At 31.7% G+C, this 16,292-nt stretch overlaps 1 protein-coding gene and 1 long non-coding RNA gene across 2 annotated transcripts; one reads left to right on the top strand and one right to left on the bottom strand.

Moving 5' to 3' along the window:
* The first annotated feature begins 217 nt into the window (after positions 1–217).
* On the top strand, positions 218–5,750 carry LOC25497272 (sorbitol dehydrogenase). The gene is made up of 6 exons (XM_013597140.3): positions 218–531; positions 1,470–1,537; positions 1,740–1,976; positions 3,343–3,633; positions 4,145–4,332; positions 5,198–5,750. The coding sequence occupies exons 1-6, from the start codon at positions 420–422 to the stop codon at positions 5,388–5,390; spliced, it is 1,089 nt and encodes a 362-aa protein (XP_013452594.1). The 5' UTR covers positions 218–419; the 3' UTR covers positions 5,391–5,750.
* A 5,964-nt stretch (positions 5,751–11,714) lies between these two features.
* LOC112422614 (uncharacterized) lies at positions 11,715–14,457 on the bottom strand. Its single transcript, XR_003013090.2, has 3 exons — positions 14,030–14,457; positions 13,552–13,628; positions 11,715–12,811 (listed from the first exon to the last, which is right to left on the bottom strand). It is a non-coding gene; the product is annotated as an uncharacterized lncRNA (long non-coding RNA).
* Between the last annotated feature and the right edge of the window lie 1,835 nt (positions 14,458–16,292).

The following is a 16,292-nucleotide window of genomic DNA, read 5'->3' as shown; positions in this document are numbered from 1 at the left end:
ACACTATCAATCCCAGCCAAAAGTGATGGTAAGGATAAGCACTATAAAATATTATGGATGAGAAAAATCCAATATTTTATATCACACATAATTATAAATGCACGTTTAAGTTGTTAATATAAACATAGTATATTTTTTTAATTAGGGTCAAAATCACAACTTCCTAAAACATAAGGGGCCATAACTGCTATTAAGTCTTAATAATAATATATCAACAAACCTATACATGGATTGATGAGTTGTAACATGACATTGGATTGATCCTCTAGATTCATCTGTTTTGGGTTGATATCTAGTTTCCAAAACAAAAAAAAATATTATCCACATAATGACTTTGTAAATCAATTAAGTCATAGCTGGAGTGTGTATAATATACACAGATATAGAGACTTTGTAAATTTGATTTTGAATTGAGAAAAATGGGTAAAGGTGGGATGTCAGTTGATGATGATGTTGAACAACAGAATATGGCTGCTTGGCTTGTTGGTTTAAACACTCTCAAGATTCAACCTTTCAATCTTCCTTCTCTTGGTATTCATCTTAAATTTCCCTGAATAATTTCATTGTATTATTTATTATTATTATTGTTGTTGATGTTGATGATGATGATTTTCTCTCAATTTTTGTTCATTATTAAGGATTTGGGATTTGGATTCTCTTTAGTTGGAAATTGAAGTGTAAATTGGAACTGTGGATTGATAATTAGTGAAATGGATTGAAAATTCAAACTTGAAAATTGTCATACTTTGAATTAAGTTCAAAATTTAAGATTTGGGATTTAGATTATATGTAGTTGAAAAGTGATGATTTAAACAATCATGCAATTCAGAACTATGGATAGATTAATAAATTGGATTGAAAATTCAAATTTGAAATGTGGGATGGTTCAGAATAAGTTCAAAGTTTAAAGATTTTGGATTTTGATTATAAGTAGCTGAAATATGTGGCCAAAGTTCAGAATTCAGATTCTGTTCATTGTTAAGGATTTAGGATTTTGATTCTATCTAGTTGAAAAATGAAGAAAAAAATTGGATTCCAAATTCAAAACTGAAATGTGGGCATTGTTTAGATTAAGTTCTTTGGTAAAGATTTAGGATTTGGATTTTCTGTAGTTGAAAAAGTTTACACAGTCAAGCAATGAAAAAGTTTACACAGTCAAGCAATTCAGAAATTGAATTCGGTTAATAAATCGGATTCAACATTCAAACTTGAAATTTGAGCATGGTTAGGATTAAGTTCATTGTTAAAAATTTGGTTTTGGATTCTACATGGTCGTTTATATGAACGAAGTTTACACAGTCAAGTGATTCAGGACTTTTAATCAATTAGTAAATCAGATTCAAAATTCAAAACTGAAATGTGGTCATGGTTTAGATCGATCGATTGTCGTAACATCGTCATTAATCGACTGCATAGAATCTAAATCTTATTGTTAAATCATTGGCTTACTTCATTTTGTATGTTTGAAGGACCCCATGATGTCAGAATTAAAATGAAGGCTGTTGGAATCTGTGGGAGTGATGTTCACTACCTCAAGGTAGATAGTTTTTCTGTTACATCTGATTTCAATATTCAATAAAAAAAATATACATTTAGATTTTGATGAGTTTTGATGATCTTTTTCTCCAAATGATTTCCTACATAATCTGCGATTTTGATTTAAGGGCTATTTCCGACATTTATCTTTGTTCTATTCAGTAAAAAGTTTCGTTTCTTATTGATTATTTTATTACTTTCAGACACTGAGATGTGCAGATTTTATAGTTAAAGAACCAATGGTTATTGGTCATGAGTGTGCTGGGATCATTGAAGAAGTTGGTAGCCAGGTAAAGACTTTGGTACCGGGTGACCGTGTGGCGATCGAGCCTGGGATCAGTTGTTGGCGTTGTGACCATTGCAAACTCGGCCGATATAATCTATGCCCTGATATGAAGTTTTTTGCTACTCCGCCAGTTCATGGCTCACTCGCTAATCAGGTCTGTTGAAAGAATTCATAACTTCTCAAAGTATAGTTCTTTGTTATGTCGAATTACAAGTGCAAAAATCTAAAAATAAGAATTTTAATGTTGTCAAGTAGCAGCTATAGCGAATTGGAATTTGAACAAATGACATTGCAGCCATTTTTGCGTTATAGCGCTTTAGTGTAGTGGAATTTCAACACATTTCGATTTTCTGTGATTTACAATTGACAACACGCCGAAGATTTTTCAAGGAACAATGACAATATGCAATAAGGAATCTCATACCAGTAAAGCAGCATCAATTAACAAAACAACATTATCTTTATTTGCTGAGTACAAACAGATTTCTATGAAAGCTCGTTTGACATTCTCAAAATCTCAACTCATTTATTAACTTCATTTACAGCAATTGTATAGGAACACCTAAGGGTTCCTCTTGTAATCTCTCTCTCTCTCTCTCTCTTTGAATATGTTTTCAAACAATCTGTACTTCTCAAATCTTTTTCATTTTAGAAGCGCTGCATGTAAAACTAATAATTTCGTACATATTGGTATGAAATACAAAATGTCTGTGAGATTATGTTTTTTATGCCTCGTTAAAGACGTGGAAGTTCGTCAGTAACATAATTATCAACCAAATGGAATACGACGCTGTTTTCCACAATAAGAATACGTGTGATACAAGGAGAGATTTTACTTGGATTCAAAACCAAGATTTGGTACCACTTGTCGGGGAGTACGGTGAGCACCTAGGGTAATAACAGATACATATTGAGACTATAAAGAGACATGGACACAACATTTTCATCCAAAACCTTAAGATATTGTATAGTACGCGAATCGCTTCTCTTATATATATATCCTTCATTTAGCTCATTCCAAGCCCATGTAGGATTAACAACTCGCTCCTAAAATCCAACTATGTTACTGGCTGTTTTAAGATTAAGAATAAATGGTCAATGGAACTTTCAGTGAAACAAGTAAAATCATGAACACCTCCGATGATGATACGTCAATAATTCTCAATGTTAATTTTATTAATATTTTGTATCAGATATCTAATAGATGAAAACGATAATATAGAATGCCATTCCATCTTAGCTCTTGTTCTAAAATTTCTTTTCTATAGTCTTTCGTTTAATTTTTACTCACATTAACCGAATATAAGCAATGTGCATCTCAGCACTTGCTTCTACAATTAAGCCATATATAAACACAAAATCAGTGGAAGAGTTTGTTTTATGAAATCAAGCTATACAGTATAACCCGTCATACCAACTGGTTCACGTCACATACTCACATTTCTTAACAAATATATTTATGCGGTTGAATCGATCATCTCAATTAAACCATATTTGAAATATGCTTCTCTTTTTTTCAGATAGTTCATCCAGCAGACCTATGTTTTAAACTACCAGAAAATGTGAGCTTGGAGGAAGGGGCAATGTGTGAACCCTTAAGTGTTGGCGTTCATGCTTGTAGGCGAGCTAATATTGGACCAGAAACAAATGTGTTAATTATGGGAGCAGGACCTATTGGACTTGTTACAATGCTTTCGGCTCGTGCTTTTGGAGCACCTAGGATAGTCGTTGTGGATGTGGATGACCATCGTTTATCTGTTGCGAAGAGTCTTGGTGCAGATGATATTGTTAAAGTTTCAACAAACATTCAGGTATATTGAATCAAAAGCTTCTTAAAACTTGCGATATTTTCTTTTTTATCTGTCATTACAGTATAGTCATGTATGTCAAGTGGTTAATGATGTTGTTAAACTTACAAGGATTTTTCTCTAAGCATTTTAAATATCTATAAACTTTTTTAGCACCGACACTTGAAATTGAAGGTGTGTTTGGTATCCAAGACATGTTGGTGTTCGATGCCAATACGACACCAACAGATGTGGAAACATTCAATCATTTTAATTTTTTAAAATTATTTCAATTTTGGTGTATGTATAATTCAATCACCAAAGAATGTGGTTTTCATGTAAGTTCTCAAAAGTTCATGCAATTATGTAAATTGAAATAAGTCAATCCAATCAGACCCTTAGTGAACTCGGCTACATGAATCAAATGATAACATAATATTTTATCATATATCATATTTCTAGCCAAACAAATTCAAATTGGTGTTTCTATAAACAAATTCCATTTTAACTAAATTGCAAATACACGACTTTTCAGGATGTAGCTGAAGAAGTGAAGCAAATTCATAATGTTCTGGGAGCTGGTGTGGATGTTACTTTTGATTGTGCTGGTTTTAACAAAACCATGACTACAGCATTGACTGCTACACAACCAGGTGGCAAAGTTTGTTTAGTGGGAATGGGTCATTCTGAAATGACTGTGCCACTCACCCCAGCTGCTGCAAGGTAATTAGATTTCTCTAAGTATGTATCATTATGTAGACATTAACAACATTCTTATTTGAGAAGGATAAAAAGATAGAGTAAATTATCCAATTAATCCTTGACTTTTTAAGATACTCTCAAATAGGCTCCTAACATTATGAATATTATATTTCATGAATGTCTCCGACTCTATTAAACTGTCAAGTTGATCCTTATATTTAACTATTTACTATCAATTAGGTACCTATATTTTTACAACTTACTACCAGTTAGGTCCATATCCGTGACCATTTACTATTAATTTAGTCCCTCACATGTTTTTTGAAGGATTAATATGAAGGATCTTTTCGAAATATATATTATGTCAGAGACCTATTTGAGAGTGCTCTATAAATTCAAGGTTGATTTTGGTCAAAGATATGGATCAATTCACGATTTTAATCCTCTATTTCTAAATTCAATAAAATAGTCTTGAGTTTTCAAAATTTCGGTAAAAATTTCAGCCACTGAATTTGGATTTTTTTTGGCTATGATGAGGTGGCAAGAAACTGGGTGATGTAACAATACGTATTAGATAAAAAAAAAATATAGAATTCATTATCTCAGTTTTCATGTCTTCAAAAGGAATTTAAAAACTAAAACTTAGAAACTCATTTTTTTTTTCTTAAATTTAATCAAAAAAAAGATTGGATGAAAATTTGGGGAGAAGGGAGTGCAATTAATCAAGATTAAATACAAACATTATAAATTCATTCAATTTACTAAGCTCTTATTCATGTCATAAATCAAGAAAAATACATTCACATGAGTTATGTTACTTTGGCACACCTTAAAATTTTCTTCATTCATGCAATGTTTAATAACAATGGATTATTATTACATACAGGGAAGTTGATGTAGTTGGCATTTTCCGATATAAGAATACATGGCCTCTTTGCCTTGAGTTTCTAAGGAGTGGCAAAATTGATGTAAAGCCACTTATAACTCATAGGTTTGGATTCTCACAAAAGGAAGTTGAAGAAGCCTTTGAAACTAGTGCTCGTGGTGGTAATGCAATTAAGGTCATGTTCAACCTTTAGATAATATATTTTTTTTTTAAGTTAAATTAGCCCACCCGAATTGGTACTGGAGAAAATCGAACCAGAGACTTTGAGGAGAAACACACTCACAAGTTTCAAGTCAATACCACCAGACCAACTCAAGTGGGAAAATCGAACCAGAGACTTTGAGGAGAAACACACTCACAAGTTTCAAGTCAATACCACCAGACCAACTCAAGTGGGTTATTTATATTTTCTTGTTCATGCCATTGTTCAATATGTATCTATAATTTGGATTGTGAATAAAGTGGCTTCAATAAGAGCAAATAAAAAAGTTAAGTTGTTTCGAGTTATTTAAGTTTCATTAGTGGGATTTGGAACATATACTTTGAATTATGACACATGAAATATATTGATCAGGTTTGACAAAGAGTGAGGAGTACAATAGGATCAATATGCAATCGATTTGAACCTCTTGGATTTGAAAATATTCAATGAAAAGAGGATTAAGCTTTGTGTAATACCCCATGTTAATGTTGAACAAAATGTTTGTAAGACCAATATAACAAGTGTCATGCACTTCACTAAAGTAAATTTAGTTTTGATAATTAAGAAATAACAAGCCTCATGATGCATAAATTCAGCATAGGGTTTAGTAAATAATCCCAGTAAATATCCAGAATTTCGTCATGAAAGTGCCCTTTTCAAAGCGACAAATGTCCGCGGTTAAGAAAAAGAATAAAGTTAATTAAGTAAATAATCCTTATAAATACCCGTAATTTCGTTTTTAGTTGATAAAAAAAAATTGTACTTGGTAGTCCATGTAAGATTTTTCATTAGCATTCATAGGGACAAAAAAACCCGATTAAAATTATTATTTGCAGGGATCAAAATGTTGATGAATTTTTTTTAAAAGGACTAAAAATACTGATAATTTTTTTTTCCTTTAACATCAATTTTACGAAGGATTTGTTGTAATACAAGTGTCTCTCCTCATGGTAATAAATAGTTATTGTTTTATCTTATTTGCATATTATTTGATATGTGAACAACCAAATTGTATAACCAACAACTTTTGCTATTTTTAATAATATTTTGCCTGATTTCGATTTATGTGCTCCTCACAAAGTTAAAGGTTGTTACATTGGTTGTCCAATTTTAGATGTACAAATAACATAGCTGGTATTGATGTATGGTGTATAATGGTTCGGTGTATATTGAAACATCATGCATGCAACAAAGTAGGTTAAAATCGAAGGAAAAGAAAGAAGACGCTGAGTAGGAGATAAATTATAAAAGAATTTTTTTGGTGGTGCAAATAAATTTATAGCAAAAAATCTCTTTGAAGCTTAAACGTCCCTTGTAAAATAACACCCATAAAAAAAAGTAAATATCAAAAGTAGTTTTGGTAACTGGGCACTAGTTTATTATAATCATTCTATTTTTTCACACTATTAACTAATTTAACTGATTAATATTAAGGGATTTTGCATTCCAGAGTAGCGACAATGTTGAGTAGTGGAAAAGATTCACATTCGACAAAAAAGATATTTTTCATAAAAATTTATTGATAGCTTACTATACTTAATTAGGTAAGTACGAATGATGCGTACTGAAGCTCTATATATCTATATGTATCGAATTCACCACATGTCTTGTATCGTATTGCAAACCAGTACCCCTACCACGAACAACCGTGAATTATGAATTAAGTGACTATGTTGTGAACATAAGTTATGAGCACTAGTTAAGAAAATGCATGTTCATCTTATTCTTACCGTACATCCATACACACCCTCTGAACACATGCACTCTTCTATATACATATTGATATTTTAATAAGGGAAATGGTAACAAGTATCATTGGGACACTGATTAAGAAATCAAATATAGCATTATATTGGAAATTTCCGGTTATTGCCTCAAATGACTTACTTGGCTAATGGCTAGTGACATTGTAATTTGTGCTTCTGTTGACATTTGCTATTTTCACAACCAATGTTTTCTAATAATACATGGAAATGACCGAAAAATCCAACTGTAGTTAACTACCGTCGGTTTTCTAGTTATAAACAAGTTGTAGTTAACTACCGCTGAAGTATTTTTGGTCATTTTCATGTGTTATTAGAAAGTTTTTAATGTTAGAAAAGCAATTTTCGCTTATGTTAACCTACAATAAGAGAGTTTGAGTCCATATTAAATTTTTTTTGGGCAATACTTTATGACATAACCGGGTTTTATCTAACTTACATTGGTTTGAGCCTATTGTCCCTAAATCTAATGACACATCCTCCCTAGCCTACAATGACGTATCAAATGTATATCACCAATGCTAAATCATTAGCTTGGTTTATATTGTATTTTTATAGTATTAGAAAAGCCATAACTGAATCTCCGTGAGCTTAGCTCAGTTGGTAGGGATATTGAATATTATATGTAGGGGTCGGGGTTCGAACCCCGGACACCCTACTTCTCCACAATTAAATTGTGTGAGCTCTAGCCACTAGACTACTTGACAAAGAAAAAAAAAAAAAAAAGTCATAACTGATTTAGCGAAAATCTTTGGTCCAGAGTGAGTTGTTTCTTTTTTTTCCTTACATTTATTTTTATTTCATCACCTTAAAGTTTTTAGCTTTAATTATTTCTCCCGGTTGAATATCTCATTGGATTTAACTTTCACCACTCATATTCTTTTTGGGCTAAAGATGTAAGTTCTATTAGATTTGAGATTATAAATTGGTATTATATACATTTTTTTTTGTTACTTCATATACTTATTGATGCTTATTTAAAGACTGAAATTTGTTGGATGTAGTTTTTGTGTCCAAAATCCTATTATCCTCAAGTGTTTGATGATATATGAAGTTATATTTATGTATTTTTTGAAGAACTTCTTTGTTAATTCTTTTATATAAGCTATCAATGGTGTTTTTACTAATATTTTTATTTTTGGTTTTAAACTTTGAACAAGTTGTGACTTTAAAATGCTTTTGGGATTTGATTTGTATAAAGGAAGATTAATGGGAAGTTGATTTTTTATGTTTGAGATGTTTAAAGGATATTGAGGTATGCAATTAATTCTGCTAACAAATCAGTGACATTTTGCAGGAGGATGTAACTTTTTTCAAAGTGAATTGTATACATTGAATTAGTCAAAGTTTGTATGAAACGATTTTTATTTTGTATTATTTGCCAATAAGTATAGACAACATGTAAATAATTGATAGTTATTTTTAGGTTGTTGTAGTTTTGCTAGCATAATATTCTGATAATGATAAAAAGATAATAAAAATAAGTCTTCTCATAGACTACAATATCATCTCTTATTTGCTTCGTTGAATATAGAACGTGGCCTTTGATGTCAATTTTTTAAGATGTTAAATTCACTTGCTCAATAATCATTCCAAATTAATTTTTCAAAATTGTGATGTTTTATTTTTGTTATGTAAGGATTAAATTCACATTGATCTATTGTTACAAGGGAGATGAGCATTATCCCAATTCTTGGAAGGGTAAACTCTTTGTGAAGGAAACCTTCAAGAGATATTTTATTGCAAAAGAGACATTTTGATGAAGTGTCTTAAGTAAAACAAGTTGTACATGTTTGAGAAAGAGAATTTTTGTGCTTTGAGTACTCTGCATCAAGTGAGCCTATTTTTTTGCTAGATAATAGCCTCAATTGCTAGTTTATGATTTTTTGCAAATGCTTTTGTTGTTTTGGAAAATGAATTCAAAACTAAAGTTAGCACTAACATAGATGCCCTCTAGTTTGTCTTAGAAAAAAAAAAAGTAAACAATACTTCTCATGCGAAGCTAACATAGATGCCCTCTAGTTTTGAATTACTACCTCCCTCCCTAAATATAAGAGCCTTTTGTCAAAATTGCGGAGATTAAGAAAGTTGGTTGTAGTATTAAATTTGTATATAATTACTATTGTTTTTACAATTTTATCCTTAAGAGAGAGAGTTAATTTATATTTTCAATATAATATTTATTGTTGATTGAAGAAAAAAATGCAAAATAAATAAGGGTATGTTGGTAAATAAATAATTAATGTACTTGGAAATACCAAAAGAGTCTTATAAAAAGGGACAAATTATTTTTTCAAAAGGGTCTTATAACTAGGGACGGAGGTAGTATAAAATAAAACCAAACGCCTCTGAGACCTTTTTCATCACTACACACCTCAACCAATGCTCCTTCCCTAAAGTGAAAACCATCATTCTCTAAGGTCACAGTTTCATCGGCTTTCATCAACACCTTTTTCTTGATATCATTGTCATCCTATAATATTTATAATTAACAAACAATATCACTACTCACTCACTCACAACATTTAATTGAATCATTTAAAGTAAATTAACATTAACAACCTAAGACATGCAAATAACAATGGAAATTTAAGCTTACCTGCTGTTGAAGTGGTTTGGAAGTGTATGCGGCGGCGGCCGTGGCGGAGGAAGAAGCATGGGTTTTGGATCTGTTGCCATGGAATGGTTGGAAGAAGCTCGTGTCCATGTGGTTCACTTGGACATGCTCCCATAATGAATCTGCTACTATAGTAAACATGATTGAATCAATTTATGCACATAATTGCAAAGGTGAAAAAGAGAAGATTGATATGGATTGCCGTTCTTTTTATTTTATTTTATGAAATCAAAAAAATGTACCAAAAAAATGAGATAAAATAAAATAACAATCTTGTCGTCATGGAAAGAAATATATAATTTGATGATCAATAAATCAACGATGTTAGATCCAATAATTTTACTCGTAAACTATTTTTTAAATAACAATTTAATTCTATAAACTCAAATCAACCTTATAATTAATAGTGAACGTAAAGCAAAATAAGCATTAAAGGGTATATAATCATGCATCCTTAGTGGACATCAAAAAAATTAAGCGATGTAGATATATTCATATAGTATGAATGAGATTAACTTATATTATTGATTGATACCTTTGGTACTTCGTTGATTTGATTGTGAGATATATGCCAATTTTATTTGATGAATATTTTCTTCCTCATCTACACATTTACCTTCATCCATTATTGCAACAATCAAACTAGATCGGCCAATATGAAGAGTTTGAGAAGAAAATAAACATGTAGTATATTTGGCAAACTATTAGATCTGGGATTCTATCAATGATTTTATGGACTTGGCAGAGGAATCAAAGGATTAGCCACCTGTGGACTTAAAAGACAGTGAAATATTGAATAGTTGATTAATCGATAGAGTATTTCAAAGAACTCGTGAAAAGAAAAACAATTGGTATGAAGAATTACGAAAGAAAGTGGAGAACAAAAACAAAGTATAAATAAGAAAAGCACTACAAGGAAGAAATTAAGGATGAACATACCGTGGATGCGACCACTTTTATATGCAATGAGTAACAGAGAAGATGTGTCATTAGGTTTAAGTTTAATGGGTTTGGGCCTATGTACGTTAGATACTACATCAAGGAAATTGATCTATTGGCCCAAAAGACCCTAGTTTCTCATTTTCAACCATCGGACAATATTTTCTAATCGGGAAAATTAAAGTGAAGTTTTTTCGTGTGAATTGAAAGTTACAAGGTTCAAAATCTTCGCAATAGATCAGAAGTTAGAAATAAGTCATTTTTTCCTAATCAAAAGTTACAAACTAATTGGATCAGAAACTAAGTTCCAATTAAATCCTCTATCGGATTTAAAACATTTTTTCAAAGAAAAGCAACATAAATTAACCGTAAACATGTTTTTTTCCATCAAACATACATATAGGTCAAACACAATTAAAATTACAAGACATGCAAGTTAAATGGACAATACTTAAAAACATTATAGAATAAAATGAAATTTCAACAACTTAGTTTGAACGAATGTGCATTAAACACTTGTTTCCTTGCAATGGGACCTTTTTTCTTTATAAAATGCAGAATTGTGCTCATGGGATTGATACGAAGATATGTTTTTGGAGTCTTTTTGTACCTTTTAGTGTGGTATATCATGTTGTCCTAATCCATCTGGTGTCGTAGTTCATGTAATAGGCCACGTGTTAACGTGTGATTGGTCTTCTTATCGGTCCAGAACAAAAAAAAATTATAAAGAAAAAGAATAGAATAGAGAACAATATACAAGAAACATCTTCTTTACTTGTAAATACCAAGTAACCCGAATAGAATAAATTAATGACTATTCTGAGCAGAACATCTTCATCTTCATGTACACATTTTACGTTCATCCTGTGTTGCAAAAATTATACTAAATCGGCTGATCTAAATAATTTCAGAAAAAAATGAAGCTTGTGTTGTTCAAAGCATTGGATCAAGAATTCTATTGATAGGAATTGTCCGTCAAACACATTGCAAGTCAAATTGGATCGGTCAAAGTTGATGTTTAGATTAATTTATGAAATCATCAAATAGATCGAAGGATTACTTAATCCATTGTCATATTTTGTAAAAGATTACATATTTTTCAATCCAATTTGTTTAATAGCATGCGAAAACAGATTGTCAAGATAAGTTGTCTAAACAAGCTATGGTTACTTTACAACAAGAATACTTCTTCATATGCCTCATGGTACTCCAAGAAGATCAACAAGAATCATTGAGAAGGCCACAACTTCCTCTAGTAGAGCATCAAAGTGAGCCCCCTAAGAAACGGGGCAAAAAGTCAGCAGGTTATTTAAAAGCATCAAAACGGAAGATTGATGACATGGACCTGAAGGGTCTGAAGTTGTCCAGACTAAAGATGAAGAAAAGATTCGAAAACCAGCAAAGGAGATGAAGAAAAGATGGTGGAATAGAGATTGGAAGATTGATTAAAGCTCCAAACAAGGAATAGAATAAACTCTTGGCTTCTGTCTTCGGTCACTCTACTGAGGCCTTTAATTCTATCCAATGATGATTCTAGTCTTTGTTGTTTATTTGATTGTTCATTAAACCATTGGCCAATGGTTTGATGGTTTATCAGATAAACAACAAAAACTACGGTCATCATCGGATAGAATTAAAGGCGTCATAAGAGTGAGAGAAGTCAGAAGCCAAGAGTTTATTCTATTCATTATATTTGGAGCATTGACCAATCTTCCGATCTCTATTCCACCATCTTTTCTTCATCTCCTATGCTGGTTTTCCAATCTTTTCTTCATCTTTAGTCTGGACAACTTCAGACCCTTCAACTCCTTGTCATCAATCTTCCGTTTTGATGCTTTTAAATACGTTGCTGACTTTTTGCCCCATTTCTTAGGGGGCTCACTTTGATGCTCTACTAGAGGAGCTGCCTTGGCCTTCTCAATGATTCTTGCTGATCTTCTTGGAGTCTCGTCTTTGCCCCAATAAAATTTTGAGATCTTTGGGCCATTGTTTTCCTTCAAATACTTCTCCATATGCCTCCTGGTATGGATTTTCTCTCATGTTGGTGCCGCAAACACAATTTCATTCTTTGTCGGAGTTCTAGATGGAAAGAACTGCAAAGAAAATAAAATTTATGAATACTCATGTAATAACATGCAACAAAACAACACCTGTAACACATACATGATCTTATTCCAGGTTATTAACAAGTAGTTCCTAATGTGAAAAATGATTCTCTCTTCCCTACTCTAACATCACCACAGTAGATTATAAGTCTTTGATACTCATGCTGTTAAATGATAAAACAAGAATTATGCCTTAATATTGAAAATGTTTCTTTAAAGCATTTTAGTGCCTAGTTAAACGAGAGGGCGTATGTACCTAGATCAAATTAGGTTAGTTAGGGATATGTTTTCCATGGAAAAGGGAAATCAATTTATTGGTAGTTGCATGGGTTTTGTAAAACTCAAGGCAAACTAATGCAATTTACCTCAGTAAAAATAATAATAAAAAAAAAAGGTTGTTACGTATTGGGTTTATCCTGCGCACAAGATCAGAAAATGTTAGAATTTTTTTTCATCATTTATATATATACGAGGACTACTAATTTACATCCACCTAAAAACACTAAGGTACATCCACTTGGTTTTGATTAAAAATCCAGTTTGTCTCTATTGAAACCAATTTCAAAAGGAATATACACACACACACACACATAATTGCGACGGAAGCAGACAACAAATTGTGCCGCTAAACCTCTTTCGAAGATCCATTGAACTTTAAGTAAAAATTTGACGGTCTCTAATGCGAAGAAGCTAAACATGTCTTTGGAATTGACTGGATTCAATAATACCTTATGGATTTTGCTCTTGTCTTTAGAACTTGTGTCCATGTGGTTCACTTGGACATGCTCCCATGATGAATCTGCTACTGCAGTAAACATGATTGAATCAATTAACGCACATAATTTCAAAGGTGAAAAAGAGAAGATTGATGTGGATAGTCGTTCTTTTTTTTATGAAATCAAAAGCATGTACCAAAAATAAGGGATAAATTAAAATCAGAATCTTGTTCTCATGGAAAAAATATATAATTTGATGATCAATAAATCAACGATGTTAGATCCAATAACTTTACTCGTAAACTATTTTATGTAAATAACAATTTAATTCTATAAACTCAAACCAACCTTATAATTAATAGTGAAGGTAAACGAAAATAAGCATTGAAGGGTATATAATCATGCATCCTTAGTTGACATCAAAAAAGTTTAACGATTCAGATATATTCATATAGTATGAATGAGATTAACTTATATTATTGATGGATACCTTTGGTATTTCGTCGATTTGATTGTGAGATTTATGCCAATCTAATTTGATGAATATCTTCTTCCTCGTCTACAGATTTACCTTCATCCATGACTGCAACAATCAAACTAGATCAGCTAATCTGAACAATTTGAGAAGAAAATAAACGCGTAGTAGATCTGGTCAAACTATTATATCTAGGATTCTATCATGTAATTGTTGTTGTCATCAATTAGTTGTAAATCGAGGACAAATTGACAACTAGATTAGTATGTTATGGACTTGACAGAGGATTCAAAGGATTAACCATCCGTGGACTTAAAAGGCAGTGAAATATTGAAAAGTTTATTGATAAAGAGTATTTCAGAGAACTCATGAAAAGAAAAACAAATGGTATGAATAATTACGAGAGAAACTGGAGAAAAAAACAAAGTATAAATAAGAAGAAGCACTACAAAGAAGAAAGTGAGGATGAAGATATTGTGGATGCGGCCACTTTTATATGCAGTGGGTAAAAGAAAAGATGTGTCATTAGGGTTAGGGATTACAGGTTTGGGCCTATGTAGGTTAGATACTACATCAAGGAAATTGCTCTATTGGCCCAATAGACCCTAGTTTCTCATTCTCAACCCCCCCCCCCCCCCCCCTCCCCAACTTCCTTTGTATATAATGATCGATTTTTTTTATAAGGCAAGAGCACAAGGACATGAAAATAGGAATGGAAGACAGTCCAACGAAATTGAGATGTCATTATGTTTTGATCGAATCAAACCATATCTTTTAATCGGTCAAATTAAAGTGATGTTTTTTCCCATGAATTGGAAGTTACAATGTTTAAATTGTTCGCAGTAGATCAAAAGCTAGAAATAAGTCATTTTTCCCAATCAAAAGTTAAAAACTAATTCGATCAGAATCTAAGTTCCAATTAAATCCTCTATCAGATTTAAAACATTTTTTTAAAAAAAAGCAACATAAATGAACCATAAACATGTTTTTTCCATCAAACGTACATATAGATCAAACATAATTAAAATTAATAAACATACAAGTTAAATGGACAATACTTAAAAAATTATAGAATAAAATGAAATTTCAACAACTTAGTTTGAACGAATGTGCATTAAACACTTGTTTCCTTGCAAGGGGACCTTTTTTCTTTATAACATGCAAAATTGTGCTCATGGGATTGATAGGAAGATATGTTTTTGGAGTCTTTTTGTACCTTTTGGTGTGGTATATCATGTTGTCCTAATCCATCTGATGTCGTAGTTCATGTAATATGAATGGATTAATAGGTTCCATGCTTTGGTGGTTGATGTTTTTGTTGTATGGTACTTGCTTTGTCTATTTGATCTACTCTTTATAAACCTTGTGCTTAATGTAGTTGCTAATTTAATACCGTTTACATTATAAGAAAAAAATTTGAATAGAGAAAAAATTATATATACACACGCGCGCACGCACATTTGCTGTGACTAAAATGCTAAACAATGTTGTGAATTTGCAAAATGTTACAATCTTATAATTAGCATACCTACTAAAGCAAGCTTAGTGCCAAGGATACTAATCCATCAATCCAAAAAAAGGACAATTCCCTCAAAAATAGATTACGTAATTACTTTTCATTCTAGCCGAAATCCTCTGCAGCGTTGATGTCAAGTTATCTTACATTATTCTTAGCATGTTTTCCTGTTTATTTTAGTAGGAAATAGCACAAAAAAGGAGGAGCATTAGAACGATTGCCTATGATTTCGGGACATTTGTAATGTTTTCCATATTTGAGTATGTAATTCTAGTTTTCCCAAAACAAAGCAATTTGAGGGGGATTTTGAAGTTATTCACGAAGAAATCATGCAAATCGGCAAATCAAGAAAATTGGAAAATCAAGAACTTTCGAAAAATTACGAAGATTCAAAGAAATGCATAATGAAGATTCAAGAGGCCTCAAAAGACTTACAAATGGGAGGAATTTTGTTCCCAAGTTCTGAGGCAAGTTATTTAAAGACGAAGACTTAAAATGACAGAAAATCAAAGAATTTGGGCCTATGACAAAGATGCCATGCGGCTAGCACGTTTTCAATTTGCCTAGCATATGGTGTTGGAACAAAATGTGTTTAACATTACCACCTTTAAGTTTTGATGATAACAAGGTATTAAAAAATGTCTATTGAATATGCTAATATTTGTTCAAGTGTGCAGGACAATAGACAAAAAGTTAAATGTCTTTAATTCAAGTATAGGATCTGGAAGAACACATGAGAGCAATGGAATTTACAAAAAGAAA

Source organism: Medicago truncatula, chromosome 6 (assembly GCF_003473485.1).
Source record: "Medicago truncatula cultivar Jemalong A17 chromosome 6, MtrunA17r5.0-ANR, whole genome shotgun sequence".
Classification (NCBI taxonomy): Eukaryota; Viridiplantae; Streptophyta; class Magnoliopsida; order Fabales; family Fabaceae; genus Medicago; species Medicago truncatula.
This window is presented reverse-complemented; position numbering and strand designations above follow the sequence as displayed.